Source organism: Haemaphysalis longicornis, unplaced genomic scaffold, assembly GCF_048455015.1.
Source record: "Haemaphysalis longicornis isolate Haplotype H1 unplaced genomic scaffold, Haemaphysalis longicornis Haplotype H1 scaffold_3, whole genome shotgun sequence".
NCBI lineage: Eukaryota > Metazoa > Arthropoda > Arachnida > Ixodida > Ixodidae > Haemaphysalis > Haemaphysalis longicornis.
Window position 1 is genome coordinate 152,287,268 of NW_027526335.1, and position 19,535 is coordinate 152,306,802.

Below are 19,535 nucleotides of genomic sequence, written 5' to 3' on the forward strand. Positions count from 1 at the left end.
AGCAGCAGGGGCGAGATAAAACTACTGCCTTTCTGTGATATTAGCAGCGAAGCGAACAGATGCGTCGCCCATTTTTGTTGTGTTTGGCGCCCCTTGTGCCGGCTCGAGGAAGAACATTTTCGGTTTCTTTTCGTTCTTCTTTAACATCGCGTTTCTTCGATGGCATTTAAACACTGTTTTCTTTATTTTCGTAACAACTGATACGGCGTAACCCTTTTATTGTGTAAAAGTACCCCATAGTAATACTTTACGCACTTGCATTTTGCCTTACATCTGTCCAATGCTACTGTGAGGTAAACAATGTTGACATTTGTGAACTGAGCCACGAATGCTGGTACTTTCGAAGGGTTTTGCCTCTGTATACTCCGCCTTTAGGCAGGCTTATTAATATGAAAGGCAGCTAGATGAAGGGTAGGGTTCTTCTGACGAAACACACACACACGCAGAAAGCACTGCTGCACGAAGGGCGAGGATGAAAATTTAGTCAGAATTTTTCAGAATCCCAGGTTACTACCCAAAGGAAATAAACCTTCTGGCCAGGCGCTTGTTTTGTCGACGCTTTGGATCAAACAACATGGGAGCTCGCCTTTATGAGGGACCCCCTATTCGAATGTTTGAGCACGAAAAACCAAATCCTTTTTTTCAACTCGCACTGCCACTAACTCCAAATCTATAACTAATCACTGCCGCTTCGATCTACCCACCCACACAGCGCAATCCCCATAAATGACGGAGAAGGCGGAGGAAAATTAGGCAGTATTTTGCAATCCCTTGTGGAGTGCCGAAGTCGGGAATGTGTAAGCGTGGGGTGAGAAGTGACACCACTCCAATGGCTCCGGTCAAGACGTGGTATGTAAACGCGTCGAAAGGCAAGGCTAGTTGTCTGTGCCAGTGTCGTGTGAGACCCACATACAAAAGCGAACATTATTAAACTTGAAAGAATACAAAGAATACAAAGAATACAAAGAAAGGCAATTCCATTTATCTAATCGTAATATCCTCCGACCGATTCCCCATCCAAGCTAGTGTCTGATAATGGCATCCAGACGCTTGAATCACGCAGGCGTGTTTTGCGAATTGATTTTCTTTTTTTGTTGCTGAACCGCAAACTGTCGATAGACCCATCCCGCACTTGTCTTTTCTTGCAACCAGACCTACTCGTCACTTCCATTTTAACTTACCAACCCGTTTTTTGCTAGAACTGATTCGTTTTTGTATTCTTTTTTTTCCTCTGACAGTGTGTGAGTGGAACGCGTTAAGTGAACCATTATCTGCGCGCACTACTTAGAGTTATTGTATTATTGTTGAACTTGGGTTGTTGTTCTCCTTGCTCTTCTATATCTACCATACGACCTTCCTGCTTGCACCTAGTGTGGTCCGCAGTATGTACGAAAGAAATGTCATGTACGATTTATGTGGTTGTTGTGCATAAGCACCTGCGTTGAAATTTTCTGGTTCAGAAGAAAGAGAACAAACCCTATGGTTGTCGACGCCGGCCACTGAAAAGTAGCCGAAAAAGACGTCATCCATCCGGCGCTTGGCCGGGTTCCGTGAGATAATCATCGCCACTTGGAACCACAATGCCGTCACGCGGAAAGTACCGGGGACCTTCAGCAGCCAGTCGCCGTATGCATTGATCCAGGACGTGCGTCTCACGGCGCTGCGCAGATCCGGGAGTACAGTTTCGGTTATCCAAGCATCTAAGAACCAGATGGGCTCGTTAGTTATACATGACAAACGTTTGCAGTGCAGAAAAACAAGGGCGAAAAGGAACACGTGTTTTAACGTCGTTTTTGTCCTTGTTCTGAGCTGTCAGCGTTTGTGAACCTGTGATATATGTGTTCACCGAGTGCTACTTTAGTTTACCAGAGACAACATGGTCGTAAGATTATCCCCAGCGCGTTAAAAGTGATTTTAACCAAATATGGGTGAAAGTCAAGGTATAGTTTTCAATGGGTCTGTTCGTGTTTCTCCGTAAGCCTGCCAAGTTGTTTTGCATGTGCAAGCGGACCAAGGACGTTAAAACAGATGAAGTGCTGCTACACTGATTACCCTACCTTAATTCCTTTGTAGGTGGGTGTGTGTGGGCTTGAATAAGTTGAGAACGAACTCAAAAACACAGTCGTCAATAATTTACCGTGGCCCCGAAGGTGTGGGTCAGTGGATCTGCAATTGTGCTGCTGTGCCCGAGGTCCCCACCTGGATTTTGGCCGCGTTGGCTGCTTTTCTGATTGAGGCATAAAGCGAAAAAGCTCATGTGTCGAGATTTCGGCGCACGTGAAAGATCCCCAGGTGGTCGAAGTTAATCCGCAGCCCTCCACTACGGCGCGCCGCGTAGCCCAGGTGTACCTTGGATGCGTTAAACTTCGCAATCGACTAATGAACTTATACTTCTAGCGAACTTTAGCACAGGACGAAGAAAGAAAAAAGAAAAGACGAAACACACGCTTTTCGTCTTTCCTTTCTTTGTCCTGTGTTAAAGTTCGCTAGAAGTATGAGTTCATTAGTCAGTAACCAACTCGCCCAACTCTCCGCTTTAATTCACAATCGAGCCTGTGTTGTAGCCTTTTGGCAACAACGCGCACCAGCTGCTGCGCCAGTATACCTTGGGTATTTCCCTCAAGACAGGTGTTAATGACTTCTTGAAGTGAGGCTTATTGTTGATTTTTTGGTGAAGATATTTGGTCACCTTCAGCTAGATTGTAAACACGGTGGTAATAATTTCTTGGTCATTCCCTTCGTCTTCTCCATCAAGCCTGTCTGGGGAATTGGGCCTGCGGTTACGCGATAAGAGCGCAAGAGTCGAACATTGCATTCTGCACCCTTTCGCGTGACGTTGCCGACGACGAGGAAATCTACGTTCAGCGAGAAAACCTGGAGGTGATGATATCAGTGTACCAACAGATGTGTGAAGCTTCGCTTTACTCTTGGCGCCACCTATGTGTGGAATCCGCCGGTTTTTCTGCACTCAGTCCCTGCGCGTGTGCTCTGCCACGAAGTTAAATACCACGGACGTAATCTTACGTGTTGTACCGCAGGTGTATGTATACCTGATGTCATTGCCTGTGCAGGGCATAAGGAGCGCCATGGAGTTGACTTGTACTTCGGACACCTCCGCAGTAAGTTGCATCGCTGGGAGTGCTCCGCTGCTGTGGCTCACCAGTAAGTCAATCCTGAGCCACGTCAGGCGTGCAAGGAGTGGTGCGTGAAAGATATAAAAAAAGCAACTTTTTTCGTGCGCGTACAGCAACTACACACACAACAATAAAAAGAAGATCTTAGGCTACAGTTCCCGTAGAGATTGCGAGGATCGAAAACCAATACAACGATGCTTTGTGTATATACTTTGTGCTTAAGGTCTCCACAGTCACTCTCATTGATACTGCATACTTTCATCCCCATCACCCCGCACCAAACCAGCAGGCGTTCCGCTGACCGTTCCTAGGCTAAACAAATTTACTTCCGCTGGTGGATTTTCCCTTGTTATTTCTTCAAGAAATACTTCTACTACTGCTACCATTGTGTTCTATCCAAACTGCTAGTCAAGACTTCCCGGCATGCCGTAAACTTTCTTTAAAACATGCAGTGGTAGTCATCGCGGAGAGGCAGCAGTATATGCTAATAAATTAACGTAAGGTATGTCTGCTCATAACGTGTCAGTTGTGGCGGGTGTCGTGAAGCGTCCGAGCAGCAAAATGTAGGCAAACGATTGACCTACCCAGAGATAATTTAAACCTGACTTACGAAAAAAGCAGCACGCTACGAGCGTGTTTTAGGTCGACCTCTTCTTTCCATAAACTCGGTTCTCCCGCCGTCCTCTTACTACCATTTGTCATTATGATCGAAGCAGAATTATGTATATGGAAAGTTTGTTGCCTACGGCTAGCCAACAATTTAAAACATTCCGGAGCATCGCAATTCCAGATTTCAGTCCTCTAAAATAACGTAAAATGAATGCGAGTTGCAGCTCTATTTCACCTTCTGGCGCCAGCTTTGTACTCTGAGCCGAAAGGCGAAACAGTTCTATGCCATTTTAGGCGAAAGCCATAAGTTCACAGTACGGCGCAGAAACGCCATTGATGTAGTAGTAGTAGTAGTAGTAGTAGTAGTAGTAGTAGTAGTAGTAGTAGTAATAGTAGGAGTAGTAGTAGTAGTAGTAGTAGTAGTAGTAGAAGTAGTAGTAGTAGTAGTAGTAGCAGTAATGGTAGTAGTAGTAGTAGTAGTAGTAGTAGTAGTAGTAGTAGTAGTAGTAGTAGTAGTAGTTGTTGTTGTTCTTGTGGTTGTCCTGTCAAGAAAACGGTTGCCGCAGCAAACAGAAAAAAAAGACCATGCTCGGATGGGGTTTCAAGCCAGGTCTGACAACTCGCTGCCCAGAGCACTACAAATATGATCTCTACGCACGTTGCGAGCGGCAGAAGAAAAGTTGTCGTTGCTGTTGCTTTTTTCGTGACCCGGAAAAATTTTCCGGGCACTTAACTCTGATAACCTGCTTTGAAGGCGAAAGCCTGGCGATACGTATAAACAACTTCTTTGCTGCAACACTGCATTCGCATCGATTCCTTTGCTTTCGTTTCTTTGTCTTTTGACACGTATTGCTTCAACCACCACCTTTTCTGCTTCACTCTTTACGCGTCTCTTTCTACGTTTTTGTTTCGTCGTCTTAAGGCCCGAAATAAATAAGCAAGTAAACTGGCACACGCCACTGCTTCCATAGAATCATGCTTCCGCACGGCCGGCGAACACCTGTTCTACTCACGGGTCATCACGTTGAAGTGTCACGCGGCACACATTGTTCTACCACTTTTAGGTTTCAATTTAATAGTGCAGTAAATTGTTTTAAGTGGGCCCATTGCCCCTTAAAGCTTCCGCTTCCTGGTCACTCCCCCAAGTGCGCATGCGCTGCGAAGAAAGGCGCAACAGTGACGACCACTTTTCTTTTACGCTGGGAGCATGCGGGAATGTCACAGTTGGCACAGCACAGCACAGCGCTGATGCTGTGCTGGCGCGGATTCAAATGCCCATCAGATCAGATGTGTTTCTTAATTACGTACTTTTTACTGAGGCGGTCATTTTCTTGACGGGAACAATAACAAAAAAAACAACAAAGACGACGACGACGACGACGACAGCGACAACGACAGTGGTGTTTTTGTATAGGGCACTTAGAGATTTCGCCTTTTTAAATCTTCAGTGGTTCGTCAATGCCGTGCTTGTGCCCTTTTCTTCTTGTGTCGTGTTTGTGCGCTGTTATTGGCATATTGTTCCAGCTCGCCCAATCTTCCATTGTAACTTCGCAGAATTCAGTACTTATTTCGTTCGCCCGAAATAATGAGCGTGAATGCGATACTTCCCATTGCAATTGAATATGGTACATTAAGCATGGAATGTGCTTAATAACTGATCACTGCTAAACAGAGTGACTTCCGTAGGTAAATGTAGTTCATTGAAGAAACAATTTGCACGGAGCCATACTTAGACATGCGCACAAGCTTACGTTTTAACGCCAAGTTTCTTGAACAAATCGACGAGGAGACATGTTTTCTCATCGCTGGTATGCCACCAGTAGCCAGTTTGAAGGGTGAACTGGTAGTCTGCCAGAATATTTGGAACAGGGACAGAAGTAAAGAAAATTAAAAGAGGTGCAACAAAATATTGAGTGTTCTGGCATCAGCAACAGTTTAATACAGCAGTCATAGTCAGTGCACCTGAAATAAAAACAAATGCGGGGCACTAAAGCTTTCTAGTGTGATGTGAGAATGCATGAGAAGCGATTCTCGTTGTGTAGTGAAAGTATGAGAGAGAGAGAGAGAGAGAGAGAGAGAGAAGGCTCTTTAATGTAAACTGGTGAGGTCAGCCCTGCTAGAGACAAGGCTTGCTAAACCAGATGGTGGGTGACTACGTTGATGAGTGGTGAATATTAGACATTAGGGTTACAGCAGGAAGAAGACAAACATGAAGCGTTGAAAAAAAGGAAAGTAAAAACAAGAGGAATCTGCCAGCATAGTCCGGACATAAAAATACAATTGAAAAGAGAATCGTTAATGTAAACACTGAAACAAAACGAAAAGTAAACGACGCGAAAAAAAAGAGTAACACCAACCCAAGAAAAATAAATAGATGAGCGCCAGGGGCACCAACACAAGCAAAGTAAAGAGATGAACGCCACAGTGCGAAAGAGTACATATCACGACACACTTGCTCTGTCTGCTATCTAGAGAAATTTGTCTAGTTCAGTGTCTCGTAGGAACTGGAGTAGAAATTTTGTACCTAAGGTACTGTCAGCAGTATTGGCCAGGGCCCAAGAAAATGACGAAGTTCCAGACTGCCTCCATGGCGTACACGAGAGAGGGAGGTCGCTGCAGTTTTCCGCGCAGCAGCGAATCGAGGGCAGACACACAGCAAGTGATCGATAGTCTCACGCACAGCGCAAGTCCGGCACAGAGGGGAATCGTCCCAACCTATCTTGAACTTAAAACTCCGAGTAAACGCTACAGGATCTGTACACCACCCATACGCGTCTGCGGAGGCCATTCCTACTACGTGCGTGTGCGAGTCTTGTTGTTTGGTATGTTGACGTCGAAACTAATTGTTGGATAGGCCAAAAGTTTATGACGGCTGCTGTCATTGCCTCTGGCGCTTCACTGTTGGTTCTAGTGTGATAACCAGCTTTAGTGGCTATGTTGTTGGGCCAGTATAAAAACTTAGATGGACCCCTAAACACCTTTTTCAGCTTTTTTAGAGATCAAATGCTTGTAGAACGTAGTCAACGAGCACATCCAGTACATATATTCACCATCATCATCATACTCATAATCATCATAAGCCTTTTGTGTCCACTGCAGGACGAAAGCCTCTCCCAAAGATTTCCAGCCACGCCTATCGAGTGCTAGCTGAGTACATGTTTTTCCCCGCATTTTCGTAGCTGATCTGGTCAATGAGTTCTCTGCCGACCCCTAGTGCGTTTATGGTCTATTAGCAACCAGTCTGCAAAACGGGTGGTCCACCTGTTGTCCCTAATTCGCATTACGTGATCAGTCTATGCCCATGTCCTTCGCTTAATTTGAACTAGAATGTCCTCCACCTTATTCTGTTCCCTAATCCATGGGGCTGTTTTCCTGTCCTTCAGCGTGACCCCTAGCCTTCGGCGTTCCATGGCCCGTTGTGCCAATCTAAGCTTGTTTTCAAGTCGTTTGGTGAGACACCAAGATTCTGCCTCGTAAGTCATTACTGGAAGAACTGAATGATTAAATACGATTTTTTTGAGTGACAGAGGAAGCTTATCAGTCGGGATGCCGGAGTTTTTACCAAACGCAGCCCACCAAATGCTTATTCTGCGGTTAATGTCCCGTATATGCTTTGGATCAGCCGCTATGACTTGCCCAAGATATACGTATGCGGTCACTGTTTCCAAGACCTTATTGCCTATTTGGAAGTGATATGCCTTGGCGTGCCGATTCGACATTACCTTGGGCTTTTTCGTGTTTTTTAAGCCTGAAATCATACTTGCTGAGCACAATTGACAAAGAATGCGCGGCAAATCCGTCCTGCTCTGACTGAATAGGACTATGTCATCTGACAACCGTTGGTGGCTGAGACAATCCCCATTAATTCTCACCCCCGATTTCTTCCACCTAAGCTTTCTGAACACACCCTCCAGACAGGCTGTAAATAACTGTGGTGATATTGTACGTCCTCGCCGGACCCCTTTCGTGTAGGAAATTTACAAGTTCTTTGATGAAGCCGTATTGTTCCCGTGCATCCACCGTATATATCATTGAATATCGCAATGTATGCCCTAGTCAATGCCGTGATCACATAACGCATTTATTGCTGCTGAAGTGGGCATTGAATCAAAAGCCTTTTCATAATCTATGAATGCCTTATATATACAGCTGTGCATTATACTCTGAGCACTTTCCGATTACCTTTTTGATAGCGTGAATGTAATCTAAAGTTGAGAGTCCCGTCCTGAAACCGGCCTGTTCTCGTGGCTGTTGAAAGTCCAAAGTAGCACTGATGCGGCTAAGAATAACCTTAGTAAACAATTTATAGGTAACGGAGAAGACGCAGATGAACCTGTAATTTTTAAGCTCTTTGGCATCACCTTTCTAATGTAGGAGAACTAAATCCGTATTTTGCACTCCTTTGGCACCCTTAAGGAGCTCAAGCACTGCGAGAATAGGGCTGCAAGCTTCGTTAGCACAACGTGGCCTCGGAGGCACAATATATCAGTCGTAATGCCATCACCTCCTGCAGCTTTGCCTTTAATTTCTTCATTGCTTGGAGCGCCATCGCTACTTCATGGGTTGTATCCGGCGGAACGGGTTCCACACCATTTAAGGGAAAAACTGTGCCTGAGACAGGGGTAGAAGCGAATAGGACAGGGGTAGAAGCGAATTACTCAGCTATTTGTAGTATATCATCGATATTCCTTGTTATGTGACCACGGGCGTCCCGGGGTGCATGCATTGTATTTTTGCCAATAGTAAGCTTCCGTCTAGTCGCTTTTAAACTCCGTCTGTGTTTCAATGGTGCTTCAGTTGTTACTCCATTGAAAGCACAGATGTCGGCAGTCTTACTGAAATTCGAAACAGCGCAAAAAGACGGGACAAGGAAACGACGACACAAGGTGCTCCTTGTTGTTTCCTTGTCCCGTCTTTTTGCGCCGTTTCGAATTTAAGTATGCACCACCAACTAGCCCGAACCACCGTTCTATCGGCAGTCTTGCTTTTATTGATCAATTTGGAGAGCTCTGTCATTTCTATTTGGTTTCGCGGAGTGTGGATTAACATTTTCTGGCGCTGATCAATAAGGCCCTTAGTTTTCTGCGGTCACATGGATTCGATTGCGGGCTGTTTTTCTCCTAAGGCTAGTGCTCACTTCATGACCACATGTGTGAAATGACAATTCAGAGAGTCCACACCATTGGGGTCATTAGACAACACAGAAAATGTGTTTTCAAGTAACAATCGGAATCGGTACCCTTTCCGTCCCACGGAGGGAGGGTGAGGTGTCTTCCGTTTTAGCATCTTTAATCTTTCGCTTCTTAAATCCAAACTGGTAAGACTTCTGACCATTCTGTGAACACTTGTTTTAATCCGGTCAATCACCTGGAGATCGTGAATCATGCGGTGCGTGCCAGTTAGAATGAAGTCAATTTCGTTTTTAGTTTCGCCATGCGGACCTTTCCAAGTCCACTTTCTATTGCATGTTTTTCGGAAGAACGTATTCATAATGCGCAGATTATTCCTCTCGCCAAATGAAACGAGCATGTCTCCGTGGTTGTTTCGAGAACCTAGGCCAAATTTCCCTGCCGCATGCCGCCCTATTTTTTGCATTGAAGTCGCCAATGATTACTCTGTACGGAGTTTTGAATTGTCTAATTGCTAATTCAACGTCTTCGTAAGATAGTCACAAGCCTTATCATCGTAAGTAGATGTAGGCGCATAGACCTCTACCACTTTCAACGTGTGGTTCTCATTGAGCCTAGTAACGAGAGAAGCTACACCCTTATTAATACTGCGAAATCCTACCACGTTTCCTGCTATAGCCCTATGAACCCGAAACCCTACACCTTAGTGATGTGTTTCATAATGAATGACCGTGATAACAGAAAATATCTCCAGTACGAAGCACCACGAATCCCTCTCGAACCCTGCTTACCTGGCTTAACCCTACTATATGATATCGCATATTAGATAACTCATTTAGACGAACGAATAAACTAGCTTCGATCGATAGAGTTCGAGCATTAAGTGTACAAATGTAATTGTTCTCATTGGCGGCCTACCCGTACAAAGTGGTTCTTAGCACGTTCTGCTGTATTGCTTTCCTTCCCGCCGCCTTGGGTAGGGGCAATGCAGCTGCTGGGGAGTGAAAAACGATAGTGGGGTTGCAAAGTCATTAGAAGGTTTCTGGCCAGTAGACTCAACCAGGGTTGCCAAATCCTTGTCTGGTGAGGAGATGCTGTTTGTGTCCCAGGGAACCTCACCTAGTATGGATGAATTTATCTAGTACAGCCTCCAGTGTTATCCGGCGATTGTTATGGCCATACGAAGCAGCATTTCGGACCTGTGGAATGTAATGGAGGGCGGGTGCTGAGCATCGGTATGCTCAGAAATTGTGACACACTCCACTGATGCAGATACGCTGTGATATCTACAAAGCACCACTTTGTTAGATCTAACGAATATCATACAGATTGGAGGCACGGCCTCTTTTTTCCCTTCACCCTTCTTCTTTCCCCTTCTCTTTTTTCCCGACACTCTCTGACTCCCTGTACATATATGCACAAATGTGCATAACACACCTTCTACATACACTGCGGAGAATGGACAGCGCAAATCGCCTGCAGCCGCATGGCAGGAATCGATCATGCAACACCGTGCAGGAGCAGAATAACGCGTCTGTGCCGTATGGCCTAGCGAGATCGCTTTTACATGGATTAGATTTTACATAGATTTTACATATACGTATATGAGGGGGTCACAAACTACCTCAGCCCAAATTACTGCTATATGAATGCCGATAAGATAACTTAGAAAGCTGCTCAAAAGGTTTTTCCCTCTTTCCAGGCCTTGGCGTTCTTCGACCGCTGGAATTACGTCATTACAGCAGTGTAACGGCTATTGGACGGCTTTCTTGCAGTTGAAACAATAAACCCATTCAATAGCCACTTTAAAAAGACAGGCACATCAGCAAAGCAGAAACAGAAGGCGGATAGTTCTGCGGTGACGAGCAAATCACGCTGTGCCGCTCCGTACTGGCAATACCTATAGGTTTCACAGTGATTCCAGACGTGAATGAAAGAGTGAAAGCGTTTATCCGAAGTGTTGCAGAGTTCCTTTAAGTTTACCTGACCCTAACTTTAAGATTAATCACGTTGTAATCAACGCCAAACTTATTGAACGTCAATCTGCGAGTACCTGTTGTCGACGTTGGGCCTCAAGCTTAAAGGAGCACTGAGACGAAATTTTTATGTTACACTTTTATTGCTTTATTCGATGCTTAATGGTCTGGCGAACCTGAAACAGGCCTTCAAATACTTCAGCGCACGATAGTTAATTACAATGAACGGCCTGAAAATCGTTTGTTTCAAATTCCCGCGCTTTCATCCCGAACCGCGCATATGACAGAATCCCGGCCTGACCTCACCGCTTTGTGCGGACGTCACCGGCGCCCGCTTGAGAAGGTGTTGTGCCCGCTCGCCACTCGTGGGGCCGCGGGCGTGAAGTGACGTCACGAGTTTTTGACGAGCGCTGTTGCGCCACTTCTTTTGGCTTCACGGGATGATGTCACGCTGATGTTCATTTGCTTAATGCCGCTCCGCGCGCTGCTCCGTCGGCGCGATAAATTAGATCCAATTGAACTATGTTCTTCGCTTCGCAAGCCGCTCGTATTTCAGCCAGGTTTCAGCCAAGCAGGCCATGTTGAGTGAAAGAAGCGAACTGTGCAATCATATTAACGCCGAAAATTGGTGTCAGTGCTCCTGTAATGTTAATGCCAACTTCGGCGCTGTGGAGTAATTAATGGTGACTTTAAGGCCGTACTCTCCGTCTCGCAGCAAATTGGGAATTTGTAGGGGAGGTTTCTGCTTAATGCATCCAATGGCAATTTTTGAGACAGGTTCTCGACAGAGGGTCTGTGGATTGCGCCTTTTTACCAACTGTAGCAAGTAATGTGTAAGCGATACCTGTGCATTTGAAGGAACAAAAAGGGCGGTGTATCAGAAAAAAAAAACGCGGCTCACCAAGAATATGAAATTTTTTGTACCATTGAAGTGAGATAGTGTGCCTAATGTACAAATTTTACATCAAATTTACCCTAATACAACTTCCGTGGGGAATTCCTAATGCCGATTGCCGATTGTTGGTAATTACTTTTGTTTCAAAAAACGCATGCCTTAAAATTTGCCTCATATGACCGTACTGCTGCTAGGAAGGAGCTTCATGTCAAAGAAACCCAAGTGATTTACTCGCGAAAGAGGAATTTAAACAAATAAGAAATAAACTTACTGCAAAATTAAGGCTTGCAAAAAGAAATATTAAATTACTGAATTTTCTCTTTGTAGAAAGAACACAAAGCAAACATAGCACGTGGTGAACAAAATAATTGGCCGACCGCCAAAGGCTAATATTGATAAAGTTATCGCGGAAGCTTTCCCCGGCCAAACTCCAGAAGTATTAGCTAATAACTTTAGTGATCAGTTTTCAGGAGCGCTTTAAAAACTGCACCAAAATAACCTACAGCCTGTATCTCTTCTAGAGTCTACGTCATGTTGTAATTCTGCCTCTTTACCAATGGCCACCGAGTTTGACTTATGGCAGGCCATGCGAAGCATGCCCATTTCAAGTCTCCTGGCCTGGATGGAATACGATTACAAGGTCTTGTGTGCAATTTCAGTGATAATAAATCAGTACTATTTTATATCGTTAATGAAACCTTCAGAACGGGTAGAATACCCGAAGGGATGAAGACCACAGTGATACGGCCCTTATTAAAGAAGGGTTCCAGAAAAAATTATGGTTAATTGCCGGCCTATAGCCATTGTGAATTCTTTAGCTTGTGTACTTGGGAAGATAGTTTACAACAATATGAATTCCTTTTGTCAGAAATACGATCTCTTCAGCTATCGTCAGTTTGGGTTTCACAGCGGGTTAAGTACTATGCATGTTTATTGAAGTTTATTGAACGGTAGGCATACATATAAATGAACAGATAAGCGGAGTACATGAGTACATGCATCTGCTTGAAGAATTCAATGACCGTTTATGTAGTGAAATTGATAAAAATAACCTCGTGATAACATTATTCATAGACTTGCAAAAACTATTTGACATAATATACCCCTGTATATTACTTAATAAATTAAATGACTTTGGGTTTAGGGGTCCTTATCTTGCCTTTTTTAAAGATTACTTTTCTAAACGTTTTCAACGCGTCCGGGTCGGTGATTGTTATAGTAAGCAGCCGGTGCTAATGAAAACCGGGGTACCCCAAGGGTCAATCCTCGAACCACTGTTATTCAATATTTATGCTAATGATCTGGCCAGTCTTTCTCTTGAATCCCACGTCTATATGTATGCCGATGATACTGCCGTAGTTTTCCCTTGCGCAATTTACAATGATGGTGCCAGTGCCTTTCAGAGAGACAGTTGTACCATTTTAGTCTGGCTGACCGATAATCATATCTATATCAATAAATCGAAGACACATTTTATTTGCTTCCATAATCTTTATAAGTCTTTTCAATCAGCTTACCCATTACGCTTACACGGCAGTAAATGCAATAACTATTCTTGTTCCGTGCTAACACTTCAACATAACGTAAAATACTTTGGGTTATATTTTGACGACACACTTAAGTGGAGCCTTCACATTGAATACGTTGCCAAACGTCTTAGAGCAGTGTGCGCTTCCTTGTACACGCTGCGCTCTGTTTGCAACACTTCAGTTAAAAAGCTTGTATATAAAAGTTTAGGAAGTCCATTATCAAATACGGAATTACAATATACGGTCTCGCATCATCTTATAAGCTCAATATTCTGAACACCATCCTTCATAAAATTGCTTACAACCTCGCTTATAGTACAAAGAACCATGGTGAACCAATGGAAGATGTTATGAAACAATTTCATGTTTTACCTCTTCAATAACAATTTATGTTTGATGCTTTGTGCAAGCATTTTTATCAGATCGTATTCAAAGTTGTGAATGTTAAAGCTAGGCCTTTGAGAAACGCTGAAAAGTTTGTATTGCCACGTGTGTATACTTATTACGGTAAAAGAAACCGTGCCTTTTCTGTCCCACATTTATTTAACAGAATTAAAACTGAGACAGTGGTTAATAATATGAAGCAGGTAAAAACAATTTTGATGTCATTTATTGCAGACATTAAATTAATGCATTGCGCTGTTTTGGATGTAACTAAAAAAAACATTGTAACAATTTGAAGTGCCTTTCCTATGTACGTAGGTAAAAAGTACCTTGGCCTTTTTTTTTCCCTGGGCACGGCAGTTGCTCAGATATTTTCCTTGCGATTGTTGGGCTCTTTGAGCTTTATATTCCCGTTGTGTCCCAATTCGCGCCCTCCTGTGACTACCCAGCGGCGCCCACAAGCCATGCGGCTTATGCGGGCTAGATAATGCTCTGTATTTTGAAGTGTGAATAAACATTATTATTATTATTATTATTATTATTATTAGTATTATTATTATTATCATCTGCGGCGTCTAGGTTTGATTCAACCACCGTTACCACTTTCGAAAACGGCAGTTTATGACAGACGCCAACCGCATATTTGATGCAGACTGGCGCTTATTCCTCCAACCGCTCGTAGATTTACGGTGTGATAAAATGCCTTTGATGTGGAGAAAAACATGCTAATGATATCTGTAAATGAAGCCTCCCGGGCACTTACTAGGCAATACATGAAAGACATGATACCAACTAAGTACACCCACACACACGCACACACACGTACACATACACTGAATTTAGCAGGGTAGGTAAGTACAGTGAAAGTGGACTCCCCTGGCACTCATACAATCATTATATGTTGACAGCGTTCAGTGTAATCCTCATGAAAGATGCAGGCCGACATGCTGGAAGTTATTATTTTAGTTTTTGAAAAACCTACAAGAATGGCACGTAGATAACGTTGTTGCCAGCCCTGGAGATATTATAAGTAAAAAAAAGTATGGTGCTTCCACTGAAGACATAGAAAAAGCTTTAGTAATTTACTCCCTTATTTTTAATTTTAGCGACCAATCTATAAAAAAAATGAGAGCCTGGTAACTAATGAAGCTTGCCTACTTTTATATTAAGGTCGCTGGCCCGCGCTTGTCAGCGCGGAACTGCTCTACCACACGCCGGGGTTCTTGCAGGGCGCCTGATGACAAACCGCAGGCGTCTGTCCGTCTTCATATGTGTTGTTTTATAATTAATATTGCTGGACTCCATGTCTTCTTATTTGTTTATTTACGTTTCAATGTAGCGCGTGGCCGCGTGCCGCTGCCTTATCCTGTGCTCTAAATGCTGAATCGTGCTTCCGGTCGGGGAAACGTTAATCCGGACATTGCGCCTAAAATATTATTGCCTTTCAGCTAATATCATGCAAGTCTCAGCAAATGCGAGGAATCGAATGAGCAAGCAGTGAGAGCTTCACAAGTAGAAAGACGCCAAGCAAGCAAAGAGAAAGCTGTCCTAATGCACACAGAAATGAACCTAAAACATGTAACTAAGAAGATAAAACCATGGAAGACCAACTGGTAGGTCTTTTAAAACATGTGAGTATCTCGCCCCTTTCCTTTGTGAACTTTATGCTCGGCCTAATGCTCACGGCTTGCACCGTATTTAGAAGCCCGAACACGGCGTTTCTCGTACACCCTCGCACGCCATAACAACTGTTTGTTGCGTTCTGACCCTCTCCTGGGTCATGTTTGCACGCTTTGGAAGTGGCATTGGCTGCCTGTACCTTGTTTTTCTGTCAACGAGTACCAGCATTATTTTGCGGCATTTCAATTACATCCCTTTTTGCCGCCTACTCAACCCGGCACTCGTTTCATACTGCACTTTACACTGCTTGCAAGCGGTGTTGGGACGCGCCGGAAATGCTGCCGACGGGTGCTTCGAGAAGATTTAGGAAGCCAGCAGCCATCCGTTTGAGTTGATGACTTCCTAGCAAGTATACGTCGGCAGCGACAGGAACGCAGCGTCGCCGCAGCCAATGCCACCGCCGGCTCGGGAATCGGCGTGTCTCCACCCCTCTTCACACGCGCTTTGTGGTTCTCTGTACTTTTGTGACTTTCGGTCTGGGGATTGTCGGCGGAGATTGTTGCCGACATGCACCATCTATTGCTCACGCAATCGTAACCGAACTAGTGGGCAGGGTGACAGCAAGTTACGCGTGCTGGCTCGTCGCGTAACCTGGTGTGAGCGTTTGTGGACAATCAAATAGGCCTCCCGAGATACCAATCGAGGAATACGGCTACTGACATTCCCTTGCTGTACAAGCAAACCTATCGAAGGTAATGCAGCGCAACCGTAAGTCCTATCCGATCTTCTCCAGTACCTGGAGACGACCGGCCTCAGGGAGCGGCTGTAGCCCGGACTGCAGTGCTACTGACTTATGTACCCGGACTGACAGCGCTATCTCTTATTCCTTCTCCTCTCTTTACACCTTTCGTTATCTCTCAAACGTTCTACTTTCTCCTTTCGCTCCCCTCTATTTTGCTTCCCCCGCACTCGGTTGTATGCAGGTGAGCTCTCTGCCGAGCTCTCACCAGCGCACTTCCTTCCCTTTTCGTTTCCCACAAACCACCAACAATGTAATGAACTCACCAAATGAACTCACCGGGCCACTGCACGCACAGGACGTCCACGCCATGGCGGTCAAGAAAAGGGATAGTGTAACTGAAATGACTGTAGCTCCCTGGGGCCCCGGTGAGTATGACGGCTAGAGGGCGCTCGCTGCGGTCGTTGTGCTCCGCTCGGTCCATTCCCGTGTGCATATACCCAACGGAAATTTCGGCGCCTTCCTCAGGGGCGTGCTTGTAGCCATGCCGCCGCTCTGCACGCCAAGTCTGCTCAGGCAGATCCGAAAGGAGGGAGGCAAAATTCAATTTAGAAGTTATTCTACCAGTTTTGCGAACAATAAATGAACGCCTACTTTTACAAGCCCTTATTGAGGGCTTGTAAAAGTAGGCGTTAATTTAGGCTTGTAGGCTTGAAAAAGTAGGCGTTCAACTCTGGACCATAAGTTTTGTAGATACGCGTCAAAATTGAACGCGACATCACGCCCAGGAGAGTTCATGCACTGTCTCGGACTTAAGTCCTGGAAGAACCTGCCGCGAACCGCCATTGGGTGTTTTGTGCTCAATTCGCGAAAGGGCGCCACACTACCAGTGTGGTAAAAATTGGCATCCAGGTTTTCCATAGACGAAAATCGTTTTAACAGCACAGTTGTTTAAGCTTGAGCTTGGTGCGTTGGCGTTAGCGAAAAATACCAAGAAAAAACCGCATGCGGCACGTGCCGCCCGGCACGACCTTCGCCCAACCACGTAAGCGGAGCCAAGCCTCGCTCGTCTAGCTATGACGTCATCACGTGCGCCGCCACCTCTCGACCTTCGACAACACTCTCACCAGCGTTTCTGGCGTGATATCTCTCGTGCTCTTTTTTTTTTCTCGCCAGTTCACGTACGTTCACGCCTGCATTAGGGAGCACAGAACAGCTCGCGCTAGAGACGCCGAGTTCGCGAAGCCGTTTGCCGCCGGTTCTAACACGGGCTAACGCGGCCCACATTGGGGCAGATCTGAAAGCCTGAGGACAAAACGATCCGGGCCTACCAGTCGCGCAGGAGTTTCAACGCGAGGTTCGGAAATCCGTGCGAGGTGCAACAGCCGGGTCTCCGACGAAGGGAGAAGGGCCGCGAGCCTGGTTGTTTCTACAACTTTGCATCACTAGGGCAAACAGCGCCAATTCTTATTTGTTTTTACTGCGAAACAGTATATGTCTAACACACCCAGTTTTCGTTCTGGTGAAGCCGCTTTTCTCATTGCCGCTCCGGCGTTCCTTTTCGCCACCGCCATCCCCTCTTTCACGACAATTATTTGTCGGCGTTTTTCACGCTTAAGTACGCGCACATAACCGGTTACAGGTGTATTCCTGCACGTGCGGGGAGTGGAAGGAGAAAGAGGGACGTGCGCGCGAAGCTATAGCTTTAATGACTTCACTGATGACATGGCTGTTGTGCTGGCGGGAGTCTTACACGAGGACCTGAAGCAGCTGAGGGCGACCTGTCCGGGGTCTTCACCGGACCAGCGGATTGGGTTGTGTGTTGCACAGACCGTGAGATGGCTACAACGCGGGAGGGTAAGAGAAAGCCCCATGCTTGTTTGCTAGAATAAAGCTCGAGTCCTTCCAAGTTTTATTACAGCTAAAAGGCTAGGGAGTACGCTCAATCGCAAATTACAAACAAACGTGGTTTTTTTCGTGCACTCCATCTACTGTGTCCAGCTTCGTCGGTCATACATCTTAACAGAATGAAAGGGCACCAATTTTTAAATACGCTGGTAAACGCCGTTCTTGCTCTTGGTATTAAACAAAATAGACTAAAAATGCGACCTTCGTGTAAAGTACGAGTGCGAATGGAGCAGCGGTTCAATCAGGAAATTTCTTCAAAGACGTCAATTTATCGATATACCACCTTGACTATAACGCAGAGAACGTATGCATTTGAATAAATTATTAAAAAAAGGCGATAAATCAAGGCGTGACCGCACATCATTGTTCCTACGGGAAGCTTACTTCGCGGCCCGAAGGCCTGATTGACGAAGCATTGGCGCGCTCTCCTTCCACCCTTGATTCAATCGTGAACGCTTTCCAGAACTCACGGGTTTTTGTTCTTTGATAGAAACAAGATTGGGTTGCTTTCAAATTTAGGCAAAGATCCGCATTTCTTACTATGCCAAATTGTAGCGGTGCTCCCGTGATCTGTCGTCGAGGCGAAGGCCGACGCAGAACCTACAACACGTTAGCGATTTTCTGTACACAATACCGAAGCGACCACAGTCCGCCTGCTCCAAACCAAGTGATACCTCCTCAACCGCCCTCCGCCATATCTACCCCACCCAATATTACAGCCCCTGTAACCTTTGCCAGCAACCCGGCACCTTGCACCATGCGGTATTAAAATGCCAACATTCCCCTCCCACATATGAGCAGTAGGTAGGCCAGCCGTCCAACTCGAACCTCTCGACCCGGCGCATGCTGATAAAGAAGGCACGAGCAGCCAGCAAGGAACTGGCCATCTCGGAATAGAGGACGCCGCCCACAGGGTCGGTGCTCTCACCATCCCGCACCAGTGAGCGCGCAATTACATATGTTGTTATCTCTTACCCCTGGCGCAGTTTACAGACTTTCGCCTGAGCCGTGTGCTATTGCAGATTATTCCTCCTTAGAATTTTCGATGAAATTTTTCACGACTCTTTCATCTTCAGCGGAGCTGAAAACACCACTGGAGTATAGAGTTAGGTACCCTCTTTTCGTTTTTGAGCAGGTGTAAAACTCTTCTAATATAATTCATGATGTCTGAACAAGTGAGCGGAAGACATAATATCCGACAGGAATGAAAGTTGGGCGAATTGGTACGTATTCATTTTGAAGTGTAACAGCGCGAAAAAAAAAAAACGATGCGGGACACAGAAGAACTCGTCTTGTGAATGTCTTGGGACACAGCGCCCGTCCTCTGAATTTCTTCTGTGTCTCTCCTCGTTTTTTCGCGCTGTCACACTTCATAATATCGAAGTGGTGTTCGATAGTATGTTCTGTACGACGAAGGCATCTGAAGCTTACAAACTTTTGCAAGCAGGGGGCTTCATTACCACACGCGGGAATCGCTTTTTTTGTTTTGATTTCATTTATACATTTTTCACTGGCGTGCAGATGTGTTAAAAATGCTGGTATATAGCGACCCTACCGCTAATTCTCACTGTAACCATGTGCGAAACTATAAGGCGACGACACCATACAGCCA

At 45.3% G+C, this 19,535-nt stretch overlaps 1 protein-coding gene across 4 annotated transcripts in view; it reads right to left on the bottom strand.

The window, feature by feature from the left end:
• Positions 1-19,535, bottom strand: part of LOC144175130 (uncharacterized) — a 40,435-nt gene that overhangs the window by 14,836 nt on the left and 6,064 nt on the right. For 3 of the 4 annotated variants that reach the window (XM_077704211.1, XM_077704213.1, XM_077704212.1), the window contains 4 exons: positions 16,355-16,583; positions 5,495-5,591; positions 3,051-3,173; positions 1,477-1,660 (listed from right to left, as the gene is read on the bottom strand). In XM_077704211.1, the coding sequence (XP_077560337.1) occupies positions 1,477-1,660; positions 3,051-3,173; positions 5,495-5,591; positions 16,355-16,583 (633 nt within the window). Of the gene's footprint in view, positions 1-1,476; positions 1,661-3,050; positions 3,174-5,494; positions 5,592-16,341; positions 16,584-19,535 lie in introns of all 4 variants that reach the window. The other variant, XM_077704215.1, reaches the window with a different exon arrangement.